The 24,400-nt window shown below is 36.2% G+C and overlaps 1 protein-coding gene across 2 annotated transcripts in view; it reads left to right on the forward strand.

The window, feature by feature from the left end:
• Positions 1-24,400, forward strand: part of LOC114874981 (PH domain leucine-rich repeat-containing protein phosphatase 2) — a 99,306-nt gene that overhangs the window by 33,309 nt on the left and 41,597 nt on the right. For both annotated transcript variants that reach the window (XM_029184793.2, XM_029184794.2), the window contains 2 exons: positions 6,138-8,031; positions 16,399-16,552. In XM_029184793.2, coding sequence (XP_029040626.2) covers positions 6,313-8,031; positions 16,399-16,552 — 1,873 coding nt within the window. In that variant the 5' untranslated portion in view covers positions 6,138-6,312. The remainder of the gene's footprint in view (positions 1-6,137; positions 8,032-16,398; positions 16,553-24,400) is intronic.

Genomic DNA, 24,400 nt, shown 5'->3' on the forward strand with positions numbered 1-24,400 from the left:
AGTTCGCCGAATGAAACAAAAGCACCACTGTGTTTCTCCTTTTCCTCTCCTTTCGCGGCTTTTGCGTTTACCAAGTGTCTCGCAAAGGAAATCGTCCAGAAAGAATAGAAAATATATTTGTCATTCATATGAGAGTAGTTTGAATTTTTATAGAACCCCATTGTCCATATTATAAAAAATTCTCTATAATTTCAAATTATGAATATGAATATTTCTAATTAGACGAGTCAAAGAATTTCTAATAATATTAGTGAACGATTCCTATGGAAATTTATGTATCCACTATTACATATACAAAATTTGTTAGAAACAAAGATATTATCGAAAATTCTCAATGGCTACACTTCTGATAGAAGAAGCAAACCTGCTCCCATTCAAATCCAGAACACATCCGAGTGCATATAGAGGGATACGTTAAAACCATACAATCTAGCAGCAAACTATTCATAAAGGGTTCGACCCGATGCACACAACAGGCTGCGACACATCGGCTGACAAAGAAAACTGGTGTCTATGCACGAAGCTTGTAAGCAACGGGTTAACTCGAATCACTTTGAAACTTGTTGCACGAATCGAGCTTCCTACGTGTGTGTATGTGCAGGATCGTTTGGAGAAATGGGCGGATCGATTCTCGTGCTGAATGGAAAGGCGAATGTAAAATGTCGGATCCTGGTCGCAGGAAACGTTGCGAGAAAGGATCCTTCTCGAACGAGGCGGTTGAAATTTCGCTCGGCTCGAAAGACGCCGGATAGACGGATTGATTGAAGGGATGCGCCACTTCCGGTACGTGCTACTTCCTCCCGTGATACGTTCGCTTTGCAAGGGGGTAAAAAAGAAAATTTTCTAAGAGGGTTGTGCGCTCGGAAATTTTACCCTGCATAATTTCTCTTGTAACTACGCGTGAAAAAGTACTTTCTACTTTTTTTTTTTAAATTATGTTAATCATTAAAGATGAAACTCAAATTTTTTATAAAAATTGATGGTAATTATCTTGTGTTAGAAGAAAAGATTTTCGATGAGCAGGGTTTTTTTTAACAACCTTATACCTTGAAACGATGCTTGCCAATGGCACCACATGGTTCAGTGTGTGACCACAGGACACACCTTTGCTCGCTTCCTGGAGGTCGGACACGCATGCTGAATCAGAGAACAGGATGCGTGGGAAAAGTTATGCATGCATGGCGGTTTGGATTTGCGTGGAAGGAAAAGGGTATTGTTGATTTCTCGGAGGTGCTCGATGAGAAATCATTCTTCGCTGACGAAATTTGTGGTTTCAATACGGCGATTCATTTTTTAACAGGAAACTGTACATTTTACTTGAATAGGGATCATTATGATTTAAAATTATTTGAAAATTCTTCTTTGAAGCAGTGTTCAAGATTTTGAAAAATTCATCGCGATGGAATGATTTTCGTGTCGAACTTTTACAATATGATTAGTAGGAACGAGTAAGTGAAAGCAAATCGAAATGTAGGTTGTTCGCTTTCGATTTGATTCTAGTGTGAACAAATATTCATTTTAAATCGCTTGAAATATCAGATTCTCTAATATCTAATGTTATCCGCGTAACGATTCCAATCCGGAAATAAGCTGAGGAAGCAATTTTGATTCTTTGCACAGCAATCGGTAGCAGTTTGTTTATTTTTCGTTAGTCTCGATAGTAGAACGCGATATTGCAGACGGAACAATAGTTTTATTTGGTAAAAAGCCAAAAGAGACGTCTATAAATATAAAATCTTTCCTTCGAAGCACTTCGTTTCAAATCGATAGAAGCTATATGAAATTGAAGAGCAAATTTCATTTTAAATGTAACCTCGCGATTGTTCTATTTACAAAAATTATCTCTGATAAAGAAATTGATAATTTCCAATGGAATAATCAAAGCTGGTATTATTGGAAAGTTGTCAAGGGATTCAAAGATTAACTGCGTTTCGCGTAAACGAAAATTCATGAATGTTTGGTTGAAATTTGAATCAAGACTGGGCATGGAATTATATCTTGGGGGTGTAAAATGTGGCGTCAGGCGAGTGGGCTGGGTAGTTGATTAATGGACCTCCCGATAATTAATTGAATAATTAATAGCCTTAATGAACTTTTCACGTTGCTGGCAATTGTAAGACGATAAGCTGACCGAGCAATATGAGGCTGCTAATTTTGATTTTTCAAAGCTGAACATCACTTTTGATAGAAAATTTCAATCAATTCAAAATTCACCCTAAAAATCAAGGTATCTTTATGAAGCTGATTTAAAAGCTTATCTCCATAATAATTAATCATTCATTTTTATCTCTCAAACTTTATCTAATAATTCTGCATGACCGATTTCATTAAAAGAAATTACATAATTATAGAAAAGATGCTTCCAAGACAGGCCGTAATTAACTAATTACTATGTATACAAGTTCTAGTAATTTGTTCAGTCAAAGATAATTAGTAATTAGTAACCATGTAACCTTCCAATTAATTACAAACCTTGACACCATTAATTATCTAATAAACAAAGCAACCTTACCAAAACAACACCTGCCAAAAACACGACTTTTAAGTGATTCTACCGAATAATTCAGGCGAATTCATATGGAAAACGATCAAAGCAAATTGGTGTACGAATTCCACTGAAGATGACTGAGATTCTCCATTATCATCGAGGCAGAAGTAAACGAATCGGGTGTTGGAAAAATACCGAGCGATCGTGCACGCGAAATGCGGTCGAAATTAATTCGAGGCATTGGAACGGAAAGAAGAGCGTATCAGGGGGGCGGAAGTGCATCATTCTTCTGCAATGGTTCCCCCAGAACGAGGGTCGACAGCTGGGCGATACCATGCCCCACCATCTTCCTCTGAAACACGTGAAACGAGCACGTGGAAAAGAGACGCTCTTCTTTATTCCTCTCTCTCTCTTCTCAACCCTTTACTCTCTCTTTTTCCCTTTCGAGCTCCCTCCCTTCCTCTTACTTTCGGATTCTCCCCGTCTATCGCCTTTTTTTTCACTCTTCTATCTTCTTTGATACATCGTTCGTCTTCGTTTAACTCGTTGTTATATTCCCCCACTTCGTCTTCTCATTGTCCCTTTCTCTGTCTCTGTTCGTTGTACGAACAACGTGCAACATGGTCAACAGGTAGAGAAGACAGGTGGCCGACGATGTATTCATGATGTCGGCTGCTACGAGACGATCCTTCAAAGCTGCCCAGTGTCCACGATGACTCGGTACGCGCCTCATTGAGGCTCTTTTTTTCATTTCTTTCATTCAGATTTTGGGATTTAATAAGTGATCGTGAATGGCAGTGGAAAGTGTAACGTGTGTTTCTTGTGGATCATTTTGAGTTTTGTGTTTTTCGATGGATTTACACGTCGATGATCTGTCGTTTCACTGAAATCAGCTGTCTCGTTTGTGACTTTTCTAGATTTTGTGTTCTTTATTCGATTTTGATATTAATGATCTCTTATTCTCTGTGATCTTTTGTGCTTGTAACTGTTCTGTCGTGATAAATTGGAAATTGACGTGGTTTCAAAATTGTGCCTTCCATAGATCTGATATGTGGATTAAAAATTTGTGATGAAAATGATGCATTAGTGTGTATTAAAGTGATCAATAATTAACGAGACCAAGGCTCTATGGAACATTTTTGTTTCTAAAGGTACGAGTATAAATATAGGTTCAAGTTACCTTATTCTTCATGTTTATTCACTAATGACTAATCATACATCAGTCATCCAAATAATAATTAGCAATTATCCGAAGGTAATTTTCCTTTTGCTTGAATGACTCTCTTACAAAAATACTATATTTTTCAATCGAAACTTTTCATTTCTAACTACTAATTGTGCTAATGATACATCACAACATCCTTGACGCTAAAAATTGTTCCTTTAACAAGTGATTTTTGTATAAATGAATTATTAATCGTAATTTTACACTCAATCGGTGTTAATAGAAGATTCCGTCGAAGCAGAGGTGTTTTTCTAGCACCCTCGACAGCAGTGAAAGTGGAACAAAGTGTATTTGAAGTATCTTTTGTCGTTAGAACAGCATAGACAAGAAGATCGAACACCTTTGTACGTCACCTAGATCCGAACAAGTGTTAATCGATATTTGTGTCAAGTATCTGGTATTTTGAATGGACGCTTCAAAGAAATTCTTGCCTTGTACCAAAAGATACAAGATAGACTATTGTTAGACCTTGCTTGACATCCTATGGAGACTCCATTAATATTCTATGGGTGTGCCGATGCGTCATGGAACTCTACACCTTTCGAAAGTCCGGAATCACTGAATTCACTGAAGTAAACATTTATTCTCTGCCTAAAGAATTTATGTATTTTCTGTATTTCGTAATTCTTGATACACCTTTATAAATATTTGAGAAGCTATTAATAATTTGTTAAGAAAAATTACGATTTTATCAATATTTATGTTCAGTGTAAAATATTGAACCTCCTTTGGTTTCTTATCAAAATATTTGTTTATTCTGAAAAGTTTGTATAAGATGAATTTTCAGTTTGCACAAGATCCTTCTCTTTATTGCTTGTTAAAATACCCTCTTCATGCTCTTATGCACATGAAAGAGGTCTGTACTCTTCTTGATCAGTCAAGATACGTTCTTTGTGCATCTTATCGTTCTTTATTTAAAAATATACCGTGAGAAATATGCACAGGGTGGAAAGAAATTTTAATGGATAACCTACATGCTATTTGCATTCAGCACCCCCATTTTCGAAGATCATTTCATCCCTTAAAACTATTTTTCCATAAATCAAAGAAATACGTATCGCTTATATTTTGATTTATTATAATATATTTTAATAGTATTAAAATTGGAATTGAACTCCTAGGATATCTACCTTGTTAAAACAAGATTTCCGTGACTGAAGAGGGAGTATAAAATTATCATTTCCTATGGAAACATCAAAATTAATGAGTATCTCTTCGCGCAATAAGTATCCTCGAACGGAGACAGCCAGTTCCTTGGTATCTCGCGAAACAATGGTAATTCGTGTCGTTGTTATCCAAGTATTTATCAAGTCGTCGCGTCTCGAGTCGCGGAAGAAGAAGAAAAGTAGAAGGATAAAAAGATCCTTTTGCTTGTTTTTTTTTTTTTTTTTTTTTTCTTTACGCCGAGGAAAAGCATCTTGGATCGTGCTCTTTCTTTTCCTCGTTATCCTTTTTTCTACTCGGTGTCTCCTTAACGTCAACGAATCCAAAGAGAAGTTGTTCGTAAACGAATCTTCAGCACTGGATTCTCGAAGATATTAAAGTTTTTGGATGTCATTTAATCTTTCGATTTTCCAATTAACGACTAGACGATTGGCTTTTGCTTCGATTTCTTTGCTTCTTCAATGTCTACTTTGATACTTCACGAATAAAGGGATTGCGTAATTTAATTAACACCTGGAATGATTGAATAATAGTAAAAGAAACTTTTAATCTCCACTCACATTAATATTACGTTACTTATGCAAGGTATCAAATGATTATTAGATAAATTATGATAGAAATGAAATTTCGTCGTTTCTAAATATTTGAGTAATTAATGATTTTCTGTGGTGACAAATTTCAACTATCATATCTAATCGCCGTTTCATATAACGATGATTATAACGATACTCGTTACAGAAAATCGATACGTGTTTCTAAAAGATTTCCCATTTTCCCTGGAACTATCGATGACCAACGCATTTCTATTATGGAGAATTACGTTTCGTACAGCAGATCGAAATATCAAACTGGGAAGTAGTTGATGGTGTACAAAGGAGAGTAGCTCGGGAACGAAAGAGACAAGTTCAGTTTGCTCGTTCAAATCACGTATCTTACTTTCTATTTATCTATCGACGGTCCACCTGAAAGGATTCCTTTATCGTTGAGTCCGCAAAATTTATGTCGGTTTGAAGGGCATCCGTTTTCTTTCCAGGATGAAAAATTTCTGATAAAGAATTCTATTTATTTGAAAAATCAGAGAAATAAATATCATTGTATCTGTCTACGAATTAAAATCTTAGGATATTAGAGTGTTAGAGTATTAGATTCTTAAAGCATTAGAATATTAGAATATTAGGATATTAGGATATTAGAATATTAGAATATTAAAATATGAAAATTAACATCCATTCATCTAACCCAATTATTCCTCTGTTTCAGATAAACATCATCAAAGAGCAACACTCTATATCAACCCATGAACATCATACCAAGTTTCGTTTCAAGTCTCTCCGAATTCAGGAGGCTTTCTAAAAAATGAAACAAAAGACAGTGCTAAATCCCTGAAGAGAAAAAGAAGGAATTGCAAAGATTCGACGAATGTTCCTGAATCAGGATGGTGATCGCGAGCGAATCAGCCGGCGGGACAGTATCCGGCACGTGCAGCAAACTAAGAAGGTCTCGTAGACTGTCGTCGACCCGTGGTTTACGGGTCAGGACAAGCACAAACCCAAGCGACCAAACGATTCCACGGCAAGATCTCAATCAGAAGCTCGGTTTGTGTCCCATAGTTAGTGGAAACGTGGTCGGTACAAAGGCTCGTCCAACGATCAATTGGGAATTGAACGAGAGGGTCAGCCTGAGCAGCGGTTCCAGCGCCGGTCTTCAGGTTCGTCCAGACGCGAAGAAAGGCATCGAGCTGAGCGGAAATCGGAAGAAACCGGATATCGAAGTTAACAAACGATCTACCAACGATAGAACCAGTTTAGAACTGATGAACGTATCCGGTTATCAGCAGGAAGAAAAGAAACGAAAGGACTCTTCATGGTCCATCGAGATCGACTCGCTCGAACGTCCAAACGACGAGAACGTGATTAAAAGCGATTCTAAATATGAAATCGGTACTCCAAGCGAAGGATCAGCATCCAGGAAGTTAACGAAACAAAGACGTCAACTTACTGGTTCGACCAAGACCCGGAAGAACGAGGAAGAATGCGTGAAGAAGGTTGACAAGACGAACGATTCCATTACCAAGAGACTCGAATTAATCCACGAATTGAATCAAAAGATCCTGGCTAACTACGAACGCTTCCAACAAAAATCAAAGTCCAGGAATCACTCGAAGGACGGTCAGAATAAGAATCCGAAGGAGCAACCTGGAAGAAGTCGAGCGATTTTGAACGATGGAAAAGAAGCTCGGAAGGAAGAGCACGTTTACGCGGAAGCTCGACGTAAGAATAAAACGAAGATGGATAACAAGGATGATACGTGTAAGGATTCGTTGAGACAACGCAAGACGGACGTCAACAAGTTCACATTCTCGAAGGATCATTGCGAGAAACTGACGTCGTCGAAGGATCAAAGCGACTCCGATAAGAGACGATCGACGAAGTCTGTGTCGAAGTCGAGGATACTTCGCGATAACGAGAACTTCATCATGACCAGCAGACCAGGTTTCTACGATCAGGAGGATAAAGAGAGGAGATCGGCTTCGAGGACTGAATACAGATGGAAGAAAAGTTCCAAGTCGGTTTTTTACTCGAACGTGGAGGACACGAAGAATCACGTAGACGAGACGATCAACGAGGACACCGATTGTCTAGGGAGCTCGAGATTGTACCCGGAGAACTATGGCGATCGCTTTAACGAAGCGAGAACCGACCAACCGAAGCAAGAGGAAACGGAAACTCGTGACGCAAATGGAATCGATGAGAATAAAGATCGATCCGTGAAGGAGATTCGGATCGATCGTGTTACGTTGGAGAAGGAAATTCTGGAGAATCTTGACGAGACTATCGGTAGCTTCGACAACGAGAAATCAGGCAAACTTGAGGAAAAGATGGACGAGACGAAGGTTCACCGTTTCAATTGCGATTCAAACGAAAGTAGCAACGGTACAATTTTGGAATTGACCAGTCCGAAAGTAAGCAGGCTTCAAGAAACGTTCAATTCCTCGTGGGATTCAGGAGTCGGCGTTGATGTCGGCACCGGAAGTGGATGGGTTAGAATCCACACGGGTATCGAGAGCAGCCTCGTCTATCTTACTCTGGATACCACTGCTAAAGATGTCTGCAGGGACATGCTGCTCGGCGACGACCTCTCTCTGTTTATTCAGGTAAGCGAGCTTGAACTTTCTCCACTAATTATTCATTTGATTTACGACGCAAAGGATACGCGTTTGAACTTAATGAGAAAGTCTGACGTGCTAATGAGCTGCGCTAAGTGACGTCTTTATGACGTGTCTTCGCGGTGGATGTCTTTGAATTTAAATTCTATGGCGTACGAGGTGATTAACTGGGTGGATAGTGATAATATTAAGTTGATGCAAAAATAACGACGGTTTTTAATTACTTTAGCTAACGATTAGAAATAAAAATAATAATTCTTCTCTCCGTCGAGTTCTTTTTCTGTTTGTATTATAGTTTAAAAAAATTTATCTAATTTAGAGTCAATAATATTTCTCTCTAAATATTAATTTTTCCAATCACGTTTATCGATCGCTTACCATCGCGCTCGATCCAATATCGCGATTAAATCGCCGGCGAGACGAGAAAAACAACGTAACCGATTCTGGAACAAAGATATGACGGCTTTCTTTGTGGAAGATTTAAGTTCGTAGCAGCGAGAAACGAAGTGAAACGTGATAAGAAAGCGCGATTTAAGGGTGGAAGGTGGCGCAGCGTATAGAGAAATGAAAAGGGGTAAAAACCGAGAGACGACGATCCCTGTGAAAAAGAAGGAAAGAAACAGAGAGGAAAAAAAATGCGAGAGGTTTCAGTGGAATATCAGCGGCGAAGCTTTATCGCGTGCTCGAGCATTAACTACGTCTGCGACAGAGAGCAGACCGGAAATCCTGGTGAACTCCGGGATCCCGTTGAAGGGATAAGTCCCGCGATTTCGTTTCGTCATTTTCGCGAAAGAGAGCGAAGGGGGATCGGTTATCGTTTCCTGTCGCTGAACGAAAGATAAGTGCGATTCACCTTCACCGTATTCTTTGCTGAAAGAAACCTACGATCTGCTCGAAGGCATTCGCTTTGTCTGCATATTTGCCACTTGAATTTGATAAGATTATATTTTATATAAAGTTGAACGTTTTTAACGAAATGTCAGGTGCAAAATTATCAAAATTTAAGTCCCACAGTTATCAATAAAGTTGAATGAAAAAATTGAAAGGAGTATAACAATTGCAAATAAAATATTGTATTATTCATTTGTTTTGAACGTGATTAACCTGTGAAATATTAAATATTAGAATATTTGATCATTGTTGTTGGTAATAACATAGTAGTAGTCAGAATACATTGTTGTAAAATACAGAACTACGAGGAACAATAGAAACAAAGGCTATATTTGTGAACCAATATAAACTGTAGTTGCTTTTATTAGCTTTGTCTATAGATTTACTAATATGTATATTGGAAACGCGATTGTCCCGAATCTCCAATACCCAATAACGTCGTCCCTATATTCTGAATGGCAGTAAACTAGATACCCAACAAAATTCTAAAATCATTGCTCTAGGATATAAAACACAACACTTTATCTAATCAACTAATCCAAAGACCATAACTTTTCTTGCCTCAAATATGAAATTTTCACATTTAAAAACCCTTTTCATATTTTATTCTATTTTTTTTATTAGAAAATACCTTAGCAGAAATCCGTTCAACAAGAAACATTTACTTTAGCATAAATACATCCAGAAGTATTTAATCAACAGAGACCATGATTCTCGGTTGAATTCAACCGGTGCAGTTTACATTAGCATACGATCAGAGAAATCGTTTACATCGAACAGAGCGTTACAAATCAAACCCGGCAGCTTTCAATATAAATTCCCATCGAGTTAAATAAGCGTAGCAGTCGCGATTGAACCTTTTGATCGATAACAAGCTCACCGCGCGATTGTATCTACACGTGGAAAAGCTTTGAATCTTCGGAGGTGGTCGTAAATTTCGTCTGGTCTCATCTCGCGTAACAAAACAGACCTTTGACGTGGAGAAACGAAAGCAACGCTGGATACAGAAGGGTAAAAAGAGGATCGGTACGGGGGTGCGTTGGTCGAGGAGAGTTTTCGGGGTTCGCTTTTCGAGTCGCTTGCCTTTCTCATCCCGGCAAACCGATTTTGCCGTGTCTGCAGCCGAAACTTTCATCCCTCGCCTCGGCTCGGCTCGGTCGGCGAACGACGTTGTATAATGAGTAGGACGTGGGCTGGCTTCTCAAAGATAACGAGGTACGCGCCAGTAATCAAAGGAAGGCTAAGACTTAAATAGCAACCAGCCAGCCTCTTAAAAGAACCTCTCTAGCCGGCTGGATACAGCTACTTCGGATACTTCACCTCCTAGACGTGTATGTACACGCGGCCACAATAACCATCCTAATAGACTTGCCTGCTTTTCTTGATTCTTCATTGGAAATAGTCTTCTATTTTTCTATTATAAAGGGTTAGCCACATTTTCAAATTGAAATAAAACGCAAAGTATTTGAGATTTGTAGGGTTTTTTTATTTTAACACAAAGTAAGCTTTACGGTATTAATTATGAAAGACAATATCATTCAACTTGATCAACTTTTTTTTTGACGAATCCGATGTGTTTGACCAAAAATAGACGCGTAATTTCACGAGTAGGAAACATCAATTGGCTACTAAGACCGTGTGAATTAACATCATTAAACTTTTCTTTAAGCGAATTTTTTAGAAGACTACTGACGAGCTGAAAAACAATATCACAATTGTAGATCAAACGCATTGAGGACACTTGAATACTATATCGTAAAGTAGACTTTGTGTTAAAATAAAAAAACTATACAAATCTGAAAAACTTTGCGTTTTATTTCAATTTGAAAATGTGACACTCAATTTGGATAACCCTTTATTTTCTATGATTATTAATTATTGATTGTGTATATAAGAAAATGTAAGGGAAGTTTTGAAATAAGGGTAGATAGATGTAATATTCCTATTTTTAATTAGGATTCATAACAATTACTGCTACTTGGTAAATATCATTTTTAGCGTTTTGTTTATAAATTCAAACGTTTCGATCATTTCTTTTCTTAATTGGGAATATAGATGATTATAAACGATTTCTCAATGACATTTTTAGATTGTATGGGTAGAATGGGTGAGTTTGTGAAGGCACCTGTCGCATTTCGAGAATACCGTTGAAACAGGTGTCGCCGATCTGAGAAAATGTGGCGATAGGAAGTCGGGTAGTTGGTAACACGTGACTGACCGGTTCGCGAGACGAACAGGTGTTTAATTACATAAGGGAGGAACAAGTTCACACGGGGTTACGTTCGTGCTGTGCTAGAGTTTCAAGAATTTTCCTCACCCTCTAGCATGAGAAACTTCGGCATCGAGAAAATTCGTCAAATTCGTAATTTCGACTAGCAAGATGAAATTATTAATTTTTATTTTGTCAACTTGGAAATATTTTGCTTCTACTTTTGTGTAACATAATTTTCTGAATTGTCAAAATGGAAATTCATTATTTACGTAACTTGCTTTTAATTTTATATTATCAGATTAAAAACAAAATAATTAAAAGCTATTGATATTATTGAAATATTTGCCCCTCCATACAATTTCACTCGCTTAAAATTTGAAATTAATTTAAACTTTAATTGTCAGGAACGTGAAATCATTATATTATTTAGATTTAACTAAAAAATCTCGTTTTCATATTTGGTGTAATATAATTTAATCCTATAATTAATAAATCTGATATATAACATAATGCATCATCTAAGTAAGATAATTTATACCGATACAACAAAGTGAAAATTTGCTGTTAATTTGATATTATCACGTCGAAATTGGAATAATTAAAGGTACCTATTGATATTACTGAAATATTATACTTGTTTCGTGAATGAAATTTCACTCGTTCTTCATTTAATGTCAAAATCACGAAACCATGATACCGCGAAACATTTAATTATCAAAACTGCCTGTTTAATTTGTTAATTATATTACCGTACCGGGAAAATATTTATATTTCGAAGGGCCTTTTTATATAATGTTCGAATTAAATAAATACAGACAAATGTTTGAAATTTTAACATTTCACATTTGTAAAGTAGGTAAATATGAAATATCTCATTTCGAACAGCGCCCATAAATTTCACGGTGCAAAAGAAATTCAACCGAGGTGCGAAACGTGTATCAGTAAAACAACCGTTTCGCGTAGTTCCCGGGAATCATAATATTTTCCTGGAATACACCGAATTCTCATTTGAATCGATACTCGTCCATATGGGTGAACGTGTAATCAATACAAACACGCGATTAAAATGGAATCGTAATTCATCTCGCGACGACTGGATCATCGTTTTACCTTCGTTGAAAATCACCTTCACCATTTATTGTTTTTTAATTAATTTCCCTCCGTTTTAATCACTCCAAATTATGTACTGTAATATTTTCCAAGGAAAATTGATTACAAAGTCAGACAGAGTTTCTGTTTAATTCTTTTGCCATTTTTGGAATTAAATTGTTTTTAACCAGTAATACAGTCGTATGTTATCATTGCTTGTATCATCGTAATTTAACATAATCCGACAATATGATGACTTAAACTCTTATTAATTTGGCCTAAATTATGTTATCCCTAAGTTTCATTGAAATTATTTATGTTGAACCTCATGAAACTATGGACTTGTGAGAATGACGACTTAAATTAGTATTAAACGTTGAACTCAATGAAACTCTGAACCTGTCTCGAGATAATTAAAAAAAAAAATAAAAGTACACCGTCTAAATAAATGAAACAAAGTTAATTTTGTTTAAAGCTCGTTAAACTGGATTTCAAAAATTATACGGAAGCTCTGAACTGTTTGAAGAGTAGATTTGTTAGACGAATTCGTATTAAATCGTTAAACGTGTTCGGAGCAGAAACAGTGCTGGAAATATGGTCGGAAAACGAATAAGAGATTATTCTAACTCAACGAGAGAAATTTTTCTGAAATTCTAAATAAAACAGCAACAGACAGGGGAAATATTTAAAAATCAGTCGGTAAATAACATTATCCCGTAATACAGATTTTCTCGAAACTCCGAAAAAAACGTCGAAAAACAACAATAATAATACGGATAACAGTGTGCCGGACACCCGTCGATTGCACGTTATTTTCTGTTATAATAATTCATAATACTGCACCGTAGTTGTTCGAACAAATGTAGTGGAATTTTATACGAGAATCGCCCGAAGCTAATACGTTCTGCGATAAATATACTGGCTTTCTCGTACCGTTTTAAATTTCAAACGAATATAGGCATCCCGTAAATCAAGCAGAACGGGAATTTTGATGCGTGGAAAATGAAAAACGGAAAGCGACCGAGAGAGATTGTGAAACACGTTAATGGTAAAGAAAAAATGATTCTGTTTCCTTTTTAAAATGAAACTTCAAAAAGAAAGTTTAGTCTTATCCTGTCGTTTTAAGTGTCTGAAAGTGTTGAAAAGCTTATTCCTTGAATCGTCCATTTCGCATGGTTCTCGTTTTAATTCTCGCCTGCAATCAACCGTCCGACAGAAACAGTATTCGCTAATTTATACAAGCACGAGAAAGAGGCGCTTCTCCGCTTTTCGTTGAATAAATTTCAACGAGGGTAAAAAGGGCGAGCAGTTTTCAGCGTTTTAATTCAGATTACGAATAATCTTAGAAACATCCCTCGCGTCGCTTCTTTAACGGATAAAAAAGAGTGCTTTCTTTGAATCGGGACGCCGAACGTCTTCGGTAAATTTTGCATATTATAAAAGCAATTCATTTATATATCAGCTGTGAAAGTAGCGTTTAAATTTTTTTATTTGCTCTACGAATAAAATTCGGATAACTATGGGATTCAGATAAATTTATTCCAAGAAATGCAGAATTGTGTGATGCAAAAGATATAGTATAGAGCGAATGCAAACAATACAACTAATTCTGGAAAATTATTCAAGTTAATTACTCGTCGAACGAGGTTTTGGGAGAAATAGAGTTCTGGTAATTTCAGTTTGAAAAATCATTATTAAAAATTCAGATGCAGAATACTTCAGTGGAAGATTAAACATAGAGATATTTTCCAGTAAATAATAATATCAGATGTTTCAGTGAAATAATATCAGGTAAAAATGAATCTCCATCCAAACAGAAGTATTTTAATTAAAAGAACGCGAATCATTTCTGTCCAGTGCTAAATCTCAGCACTCAAATCTACCCTTTTCTTCGACATTATTTAAAAGTACAGCAGGCTATAAATTTTCTACCACTCTTTTTCAACCCTCTATCTCTTCTCTGTTTTAAGAGGATTAAAGGATCACGATTAAAGAGTTTGCGGGGGTTGTAAAGTTTTTTTGTCCTCGCACAGTGGGTAATAAGGTGGACTCGTGGAATTTTTTAAATTTTTTGGTTGCACTCTGCTGAATTGGAGAGTGGAAATTCGTGACTGCGCTTTTTTGTGTTTGCGTTATCATTTATTTTTACGCTGCATGTTTTTGATTATACACGGTGGTGAATAATATAAGCTGAAAGGTAGTGAGTTTCCAAGGAAAAATATAAAATTCTTTAACTTATGCTTTGGTTTCCGGGAAAATTAAATTTAAATTTAAAATTCATTATTTTTTCAAAGAACATAGATTCATCCTGTACATATTTTATTTATTATAAATATTTTCCATCGTAAAAATGGCTCTTTTATTTTGTAATATTGTCAAAAAAATGGTAGAATTGCACGCACGATTTCCTGTAAAAGTGAATTCGAGTATAAAATTGAAAAAGACAAATTCGTCTGACATTCGCGCCGTAAATAAATATAAACTACCCTCTGGTTCCGCCTTAAAGCTTTCATAAAAATCGTAAAGTTCCTGGTCAAGCGCAAAGTGCTTTTTGACGAAGCGATCGTAACTTTATCGTGGACCATTAAATGAAATACTCGTTCCCTTCCTCTCGCGGACGAAGCAATTGTTATAAAAAGGGATGGCCAAAGTGGTAATCGTTTAGTAACGTTGCTGCACACGAAGGAACAATCGTTAAACAAGGTCTGACCGTAAACAGGGCTCGTTAAATGTACCAGTTCGTAAATTGCTGTTTGTGAACTGGCCAACAACTTGTCGAAATTTTTAGTCGCTTGTTAAAGAACACCTCCGTTCTATCAGTAAATTGGATTTGAAAATAAATGACTGAAAATTTGATTGTTAGTCACGATCTTGCTTACTTGAGCACAACTTGGAATTAAGGTGTTAATTAAACGACACCTTTCAATTAAAGCACGCTTATTAAAAGAAAAATAAGTAGAACTCGTTAATTTTTTGTTCGTACAATAATTTATTGTCACGTTTGAATTTTTCTAATAAATAAAATAATTTCTTAAAAGAAATTAGAATGGAATATTCCAAATATTGCCATTTTGCTATACATTTATATCATGATTTTGTAGTAGACTCGATAGTTGATATGCAGCTTAGTATTTCGAAATGATGAGAATCTTCTAGGAGGGATATATCTCGCCGTTTTTAATGAGTTTCGTTAATTACCCGAGGGTCTCCTGTGAGATGCAGGTAGCTCGGATCGATAAGGTCGCTTCTATCGAACGAAAATAAGGCTTTCTCGTTGACTTTACCGGGGATGTTCGAACTGAAACCGTTCGAGTCGTTCAGCTTTTTCTTTCCCTCCTTTCATCCCTAAACCTTCAGCTTTCTTTTACCGTTCCTTTCTTCTCTCGCTAACTTCGAACCTGTTACCATTTATTTCTTCCCCGTTGTTCGAACGATCACTCAATTTTTCTCTGCTATTTTCGCTTTCTCCCTGCAATTCATCATCCGATATCCTCGTTTCTTTACTTGCACCTGGATACTGCAACCTTTCCAATCAGCTGATTTTATATTTATTCTTCTTTTGTTTCTTTTTCAAAAATGATTTCAAATAACGCTAATTTTGTTATAAATCCTTATATGTTAGATGTTATTACGAAACTATCTTAAAATGTCCGAACATCTGGCGTTACTTCTGAACGAAAAACATCGCCGTTTGCTGTTTGCTTTCGCGATGAAGAACGAGCTTTACGCGTAAATCTTCTTAAACGAATTAACTCGGACGCGGGTACCAGTTTCGCGTTTCATCTTAATTTCAACGGCTAGAAACTGTTCGAAAGTTCGCTGAGAATTTTCCGGATCGAAGCGAGAGGCCGCGTTTCCCTTTCACCCTTCAGGTTAATTAAAAAATATTTTTCCGCGCCTCGGTTATCGACTTCCTCTCCTCGCCGAGCTTCATTATGAATATCCGTGACTTATAGACGGCTTGTTGAAGATTTGCAATTTGAAAATATAAGATAAGAAAAGTAGCTACTGATAAATTGTAAAATACATATTATTATAATTCGATGCATATTTAAATGCGGCGAGTCAGAAATTCTTTTTTTTCATCCGAGGAAATTAACCGACGATTCGAAGCCGTGAATTTCGATAATAAAATCCATTAAGAGATTACGCTCGGTTTTCAGTACGGAGGCGAGTCTGGAAGGAGATTGGCTTCGGAGGAGAAGCCGCTGGAGATACAGGATCAATTTCTCCAAAAGCTTGGCTACCAGGACGTATCCAGACGGTCTCGGCTCGGAGTCGATCCTGAGTTACGACACCTCATCGCTTTCCACGTGGGTGAGTACGATTTCATCCTCGAATAACATTGCTTTAACTAATAGCTAGACATTTATTCTTCACTTTTCTTTTGCTATGCTTCTTCGTCCGCTTTCTGTTCAGAACAATTGATTAGGGTTAAGCTTTTACCGCGAGATTAGTGACACGAGGTGCCATTTCGCAGAATATCAACCCTAATTTTAATTAATTAGGTAAATTAATTAAAATTAATTAGATACTTTTAGAAAACAGAAGAAGGTAAACAATAGTTTACCCACCCTTTTGATTCACACCGATTCACACATGACTCGTAATTATAAAAGGTCGATTACAAATTTCAAAATATCGAGTAAAAGTTTGTCGATAATGAAACCCCTGAATTTATTAAATACATATATCGAATTAGGGAAGAAAATTTTAATTAAGCAGCTCTGATGAATGTAACATTAAGTGGTAGATGGTAATTGCAAGATCCATTTAAACATTTTCATCAATTGATCGATTGCAATCGCGTGATTACATGTTTCAATCACGCTAATTGCAAAATGTCGATAAATATATCATTGAAACGATACTGTATAAGAGAAAATTAATTGTATTAATCTACTTGAACGGTGATAATTATGTTATTAAATAAAATATTTGTTACGTAGCTAAATAGATTTGTTTGTTAACAATTAAACTTATAAATTTCTCAGAAATACCGTTCTTTTAATAGCATCGAGTGTCATCGATTTAGTAGCATTTTAGTATTGGTTCCAGTTGACTTCTATTCTAATTCTAACTCAGTGCCATCTCACTTCCGGTTCCGTATCAGACCAACTTCCATTTCGGTGTAAATTTTGTCCTCCTTTCTAGAACGACGTTCTATTTTATTTCCTGCTTCTATAATACTTCTAAAACGTTCAATACGTGGATAACTTTTAGCTGATATTCAGCACTTCAGTTAATTATCGGTTTATTTTTGGCCCATTGAAAGAGTCCTCATTGACTCTGGCTTAATTGATCAAAGGTTAATTAATACCTTTAATTTCCAAATAAATTATAACGAAGAATATCCTAAAGATAATCCCACGCAAATAATCGTAATTTCACGATGAATGATTGGAGATCGTTAAAATTTGCGTGCAAGTAAACAGAATTACAGTTACACGGGCTGGATGTAAATATGCGTTGAACGTGATGCCAGAAACACACGGTGCCACCGTGTAAAGTTATCGTGAACAATACACATCCGATTTCCGTTAGAGAACATTCACGATGAGAAATTCAGTCGTGTTAAACTGTACGGTTAGTTGATCGATCGATTAACGTCCAACAATAGTTTCATCTGAAAATGTTTGTAATGAGTTATAGCAACTGGGTGGAGTTCGTAAATGGTTCATTCTGGTGATCGGTCCACGATTTTATAAATTTTCTAATTTAACTTCTTGACAGGTTCCTAATGAATCTTTGCAACCTTTTTAAATAATATTATTTTTCAAAATAACTCGAAATTTTTCGACTTTTGCACACTTCCAGAAACCACCTATCTCTATTTTCTCCCTTTGAGGGTGATAATTATGAATTTATTTATAGAGTTCCAAGAAAATCCTAGGAAGTCATTATTAATTTTCTTGGAAAATTTATGAAACTTTCTACTTGAGTTTGAAATTGTTCGTTTTAAAAGAAAAAGTATCTAGAGGACGGTGGGAAGATGGATCGAATGACGAGCAATTTGCTTATTAAGAAACGAGCGATTGCTTTGAGCTTTCAGCTTGAGAAACTCGAGATCTCGTGTTAAAACTCGCTCGCCAAGTTTTCTGATTTAATGGCTTGGCTAATGATAAAATTCTGCCTGCGTCGAAGGTAAAAAGTTAACCCCTCTTTGAATCGACCACTTTACACGCTTCGTGATTTTCGCAGAGACTCGTTGTCTTCGTTAAATAATTAACACAAGATTATTGTCGTTAAAATACAAAAATACAGTTTACATTTTTCACTCTTCAGTTATTTATTTTCAATTTCAAAATAGGTACATGTTCGACTCTTAATTATTTTTTTATGAAATCATATAACGAAAGGTTAATTAACTACCTATTAATTGGCTATCGTTAGAGCAGTAAATTCATTCGACTAGATTCATATAGCCATGGGAGCGACTATGTTTAACCATAATAACCGCTAACGACTGAGAGTTTCCACGTCGGAACTTCCGGAAACGAGGCATTCGCCTTGGCAGGAAAACGACCCTAGCCGTATGGCTAAGCCGAAAACGTTAAATGCCGATTACAGGCCGGCCAACAGTTCGGAATTTCACTTGGAAAGTTCCGATCCAACGAGGACGAGCTCTAGTCTAACTCGCGATGCCCTGATCCGCTCAAATTCATGACAATTTCATCGTTGATCGAAGTTTTGGAACATTAAGGAACACCGCAGGACAATGAACTTCGCTTAAACCTTGCTTCGGAAGCAGCTGCTAATTTTGACAACTATTTGGGTTAAAGTGTTAATCAGCCCCTCGATCGACGCCAGAAATATCATATATATTAATAAAATGATTTTGCAGTTTTATAAAATCATTAATATTAGAACAATCAACGTCGAACTTATTTTTAAATTGAAATTAAATTTAAAATAAATGAAAAATAATGATCATTTTTAATCACTGAAAATTAACGTGCTCTTTAGGCAATTCTCTTGATAAATGCCTATTGCATGCATTTCAAGCACAGAACTCGAAACTCGATTTTGTTGCAAAATTAGTGCATCAAGAATAGGAGAGTGGTGCATTGGATGCATTCAGTAGCTGATTATGCACCGGTGAACTACGCGGAAAGTTTGAGCCACATTGGCGAGCCGAACATCCTGCGACCCTCTTGTTAGTCAAATATAGTTGCAAAAGTTTCTCTGTTGCTGAGTGCATGTTAGTAGCGTCTAATTCACGTCAGAAATTCGTAAAATCGATCTGCTCTTGAAATTTTCACGTATACTGCAACACTGCGGCAGATGAAAGTTTTAAAACCAAACTTCTTTTATTCATGTTTTATATTATTTATTTGGAAGTTTGGAAATCCGTCTTTGGAAGACTAATTTTGAGGAATTTATTCAATTCATTTGTTAGGTATTGCTATTAAATTTTTAAAAATTAATTCAGTTCTATTTATATCTTCGTTTATAAATAAAACAATAACAGTTTTAGAGATAGAAGCATAAAATAAAAAATGAACCATTTTCCTCTCGAAATTGACCATATACCATCGCTCGATCGCGTGCTTTTCTCTACCATAACGAAATAGAGTTAACATAATAAACGTGGAAATACTCGCGTGAATTGAAATAATAAAGATAAATTGTAGCTTGCCGCGGAATAAACGCGGCTTGCTTGGCTATATTTAATCCTCCATGGGGTTGAAATTGATACAAGTTTTTTTCTCCACGAACAAGTTATTGTTACCGGGATAATTTTCTGTTTTGATTAATTCCTGGTTTAATGCGAAACACGATATAATTTATATAAAAAATTACAGTGTCGTTTGAACAGCTGATCCTATTAATTATTCCCTGTTATAATTATTACAAATAACGTGAATAATGAAGGATTTTAAAATAAATTATACCCAAATATGAATCTATAGAAAATATGCCATGAAAGAAACTCAATATAAATTAAAAAGAAAAAAAGAAAAAATATTTATTTCTGTATAATTATGAAGTTATCATTAATCGAGTTATCATCTTACAAGTGATCAGGAAGCGTTTGATCACTTTGGAACAGGGTGCTCCTTACAAGCTGCCAATTATACGACGGTTTATCAAACTCGCTTCACCGGAAGCTGTCAAACATCGAACGTCAGCTGATCAGTATCGAAACGAGGCGCATTGTTTCGCGTTGGGCGCGAACGAAGATCGCCTCTCCATTACGTTGATTAATGTATCGCCCTGCGAAATTGGATTCATTATCGGCGCGAATTTTGATGTTCCTCTGCGTACGCTCGTTATCGATACCGCTCTCGTTTGTTTCTACAAATTTAACAAATTAGAGAGGGAGAGTTTGCCAGCTTTCGCATGAAACACAATGAGCAAAGTAACAAACAATCTCTAACGATTGAACAGTATTCTAATGATTCAACATTTTGATTGTTCACCTCCATTGAAATTGCAAGCAAGTCCCTTGATTTTATTTGCAGTGTCAAACAGTAGAATTCTAGAATTTTGGAATATTAGAATTTTTTAATTTTTAATTTTAGTCTTAGATCCTTTGAATTTTGGAATTTTAATCCATAGTATATTTAAAAACACCCTGCAAGAAATATCGTCCCACCCCTGTTAGATTCGAAATTAATTAACAACCCTGTTGAAGGCAGTAGGTCAATAATTGTATCAGACGGGGTTTCTCCGGCCTTCGATCGATCTTCCGGTCACACAGAAACACCGAAAACGATGGACGTCTTCTTCGGGTAGGGAAATTGCGTCTAACTAGTTGAGGCAAGTTGCATTGAAAGGTTTGAATTTCGCGTGGACAGCCTCTGATAGAAGCCGGACGGTTCAATGTGTTGGACAGCTCAGTATGAAACGCTTTTGCCACACGTTTCAATTGAACCGAAACAACGTTAGTAACGTTACCGGCTTCTACGTTGGTTAATTAACCTTCTGACATGGTTAGTAAAAGACGTAGAAAGGAGAAATTAAATTATTGACATTATCAGTTGTCTATCGCACAGCATCTTTTTTTAAAAAGAAATAAAATAATTATTTCCTTGGCTGTATAACACAATTTAATTTTCGCATAAAATCTCTAAGGGCTGTATAAAATTTTTCTTACATTTTCTCTTTGTTCGCACTAAACTTTCCTATCTTTTGACATTTATTTCCCTTCTAAGAATATGCGTGCTTGGAAGCAACTGCGAACGACGATAGCGAGCGTACGTGTTTGCTCGTACAGGCTGAAATTGTTCTTAAGGGCATAACGAGGCAGGAACAATGAGTACAGAGAAGTGTAGATAACATCGACGTAGTAGAATATTTCGAGCGAATGTTCAAAGAGAGAACACTAAGGGAGCAGAATAAAGTGCAGCGTATCCGAAGGGAGCAATCGTTCCATTTATAATTGCTTTATATGCAACATTCTCTTGTATTCAAATAATCTATATATTACCTGCACTTTATTCCTTGCGTCAAAGGTAGCGTTTAAAATCATAATAATTTATTAATCAGTCAAAAAATTTTTCTTGCTTCCCAAGAGCGAAATTTATTCCCCCAGTGAAACGATGCTCCACGATTTTCACGTTTAAAATATTCTACTAATTTTTCGACAAATTTAATTCTAGCTTTTGCAGTTTATCGTAGGTATAAAGAGACATTGCATATTTTAGCAGTTGAAGTTATAAATCCTGATTTTTAATCCCACCCCTTTGAGTGTGGGTAATTTATTTTTAATGAGATCCTCTTTCGATTCTATTTTTAAAATCAAAATTATCTACATTCAAGTTTAAAGGATTGAATAATGAGCACCGAAAATATGCTATGAGTATCTATGATATCTACTGAATAGAAGCTGGTTTTTCTGTAGAAAATCAAGGTAAAGGAGGAGAAAAAGAGGCAGGGTCCAAGGTATCACGTAACCACGTACAGCGTAACTGCTTTAACTTAATTATGCCGACAAATTGTGTAACGTAAGTTGGTATAATGTGCTTGGAGTTTACGGGAGCGACGGCACAGATGCCTTGAAATTGCTCAATAATAGCGACAATAATGTTCTAATTAGCGTAGAACTGTGCAGCTGCACGCGAACTTGCCATTGGATTAGAAATTTTCTTTTTTTAGGAAACTTAATAAATTTCACACCGATTTTCTGTTTCAATTTTCTATATCTTCAGTTTGAGAATTATTCGATATTCAAATTCTCCTGATTAATTATTGTTTACACGAACAATGTCCATCTGGAATTAATAAATATTTAGAGGAAAAGTTATCAGCCACGTTGAGGGGAAAATTTCTAGCTGAAAAGTTGTTCCTTGTAACTTCGATGCAATGACAAATGGAACTGTAGATGAAAGTTAGAGACAGAACTAACGCAGCTCGACGCAAATACTTGATACAGTTGGTCCATTTCGAAAATTACATTGAAGCAAGTTCGCAGGGTCGCGCGAAATTTCACCAGCTTCTGGAACAAGTTCCCGACGAAAGTCGATAGTTTATCGACCGAAAGTTTTCCGCGTCGACCATCTTGCCGGTTTAATTGACTGTTAGTCGAACTTCTTTGAAAAGGGATGTTTATGATTACTCGAGACGGCGAAGGGGTTAAACTTTTTACAGGAAGCGAAGCGAACGAACTTGGTCATTGACTGAAAGTTACTGATGCTTGAAAGTAGGTAAAAACTTGTTAAAAAGAATTATGAGAATCTTGAAAAGATACTTTCGTTCTATTATTTAAATAATTAGATACATATTTGCCTTTAAGTGAGAAATAAATGATTGAAGGTTGTAAAATAAATTAGCTTGTCCAATCGTTCTTTATTTTTGTAAAAATTAATATAACATTTCTGTAATTAAAATACGAAATTGGAACGCATGAAACTACAAAATATTATGAAATTCTCCATTTTTTAATTAACTGATGTATCGGTGTGTTTTTCCACTCTAATAACCAACATTTTAATTAATTATATTCAAAGGGACGAATTTCTAAGAAATATTCTTCCCGCTCTATACCTTTAGTTATGTAATATAATTACATAATTACATATCATTCACCGATAGAAATTTTGATAACCACATGTGATTGCACCCAGTCGTTAATTAACACGTCTTCCTGTCACACCATTCGAGAAGTTTGTCTATGTTGTATGTCGAAACATCAGGGATAAAAGGAAGTACAGTGAAACAGAACAGTGATACTCGGTGGTGAGATGACGAAGTGCTCGGCTAACGCAATTAACCTGATGACACGATGATGACGCGGCTGGCTGGTAAGCCATTAAAAGCATAGTCACAGTGTAACAGGATCAGAGCGCATCCTGTAATTAGTTGCACCTGTAAAAGCTCCTTGGTGAAGGATTTTCACGTGAGCAGAAAGAATCAAGTTACCTTACTTATTGCTACGTAAATATGAAATTAAAATGAAATTAAACTCAACCCTTTATCTATGGCTTAGAATAATTCACTCCAAAGGCATCGATTGGAAAATAGTATTGCAATTTTTCATTTATTTCGGCACAAAGAATCTACAGTTTTCGCGATATGTACAATCTTCTCAACCTACTCGACATCTAATATACATATATATAGGTACATGGCGATTGATTATAATATATGGTGGTGTCTCGCGATAACCGATGCACGTTAATCTACGAGCAAACACGGAGCCACATCGAGAGCCGCATGAACGTCAATATTTATTCGGTAGATTTTCATTTAATATATCGATGGATACATCGGATGCTGGTTCCTACAGCAAACACCTGGCTTTATGCAATACTCGACAGCTTTGAGTGGATGAAAATCTGTTAAGATAATTGTATCGAACATTTGAATCGTTTTATTCGGTCGGCGTTTCATCAAACCACCCGCAGATAAACTTGTAAAATAACAAAACAATTATCCGACAACAGCCTTCTATATTTTTATTAATTATTCTGTTTGTTTTACATTTAATTACCGCTACAAATTCTTCCCGTTTCCCCGTGAAAATGATGCAGTAACTCTGACAAAGCATCTTACGACGCTCGTTAGGAGACGCGAAGCGTGATATGTAAATCGTGGAAATTGTAAAAGGGACAGGAAAATTGTTGAAGCAGACAGGACGATCAGAAGTATTGTACACCTTGATGCACACAAGCGGTTGCGCGAGTCTGTACATGAAATATACATAATGGTTACGAGGGTACG

This window comes from Osmia bicornis, chromosome 12 (genome assembly GCF_907164935.1).
Source record: "Osmia bicornis bicornis chromosome 12, iOsmBic2.1, whole genome shotgun sequence".
Taxonomy (NCBI): domain Eukaryota; kingdom Metazoa; phylum Arthropoda; class Insecta; order Hymenoptera; family Megachilidae; genus Osmia; species Osmia bicornis.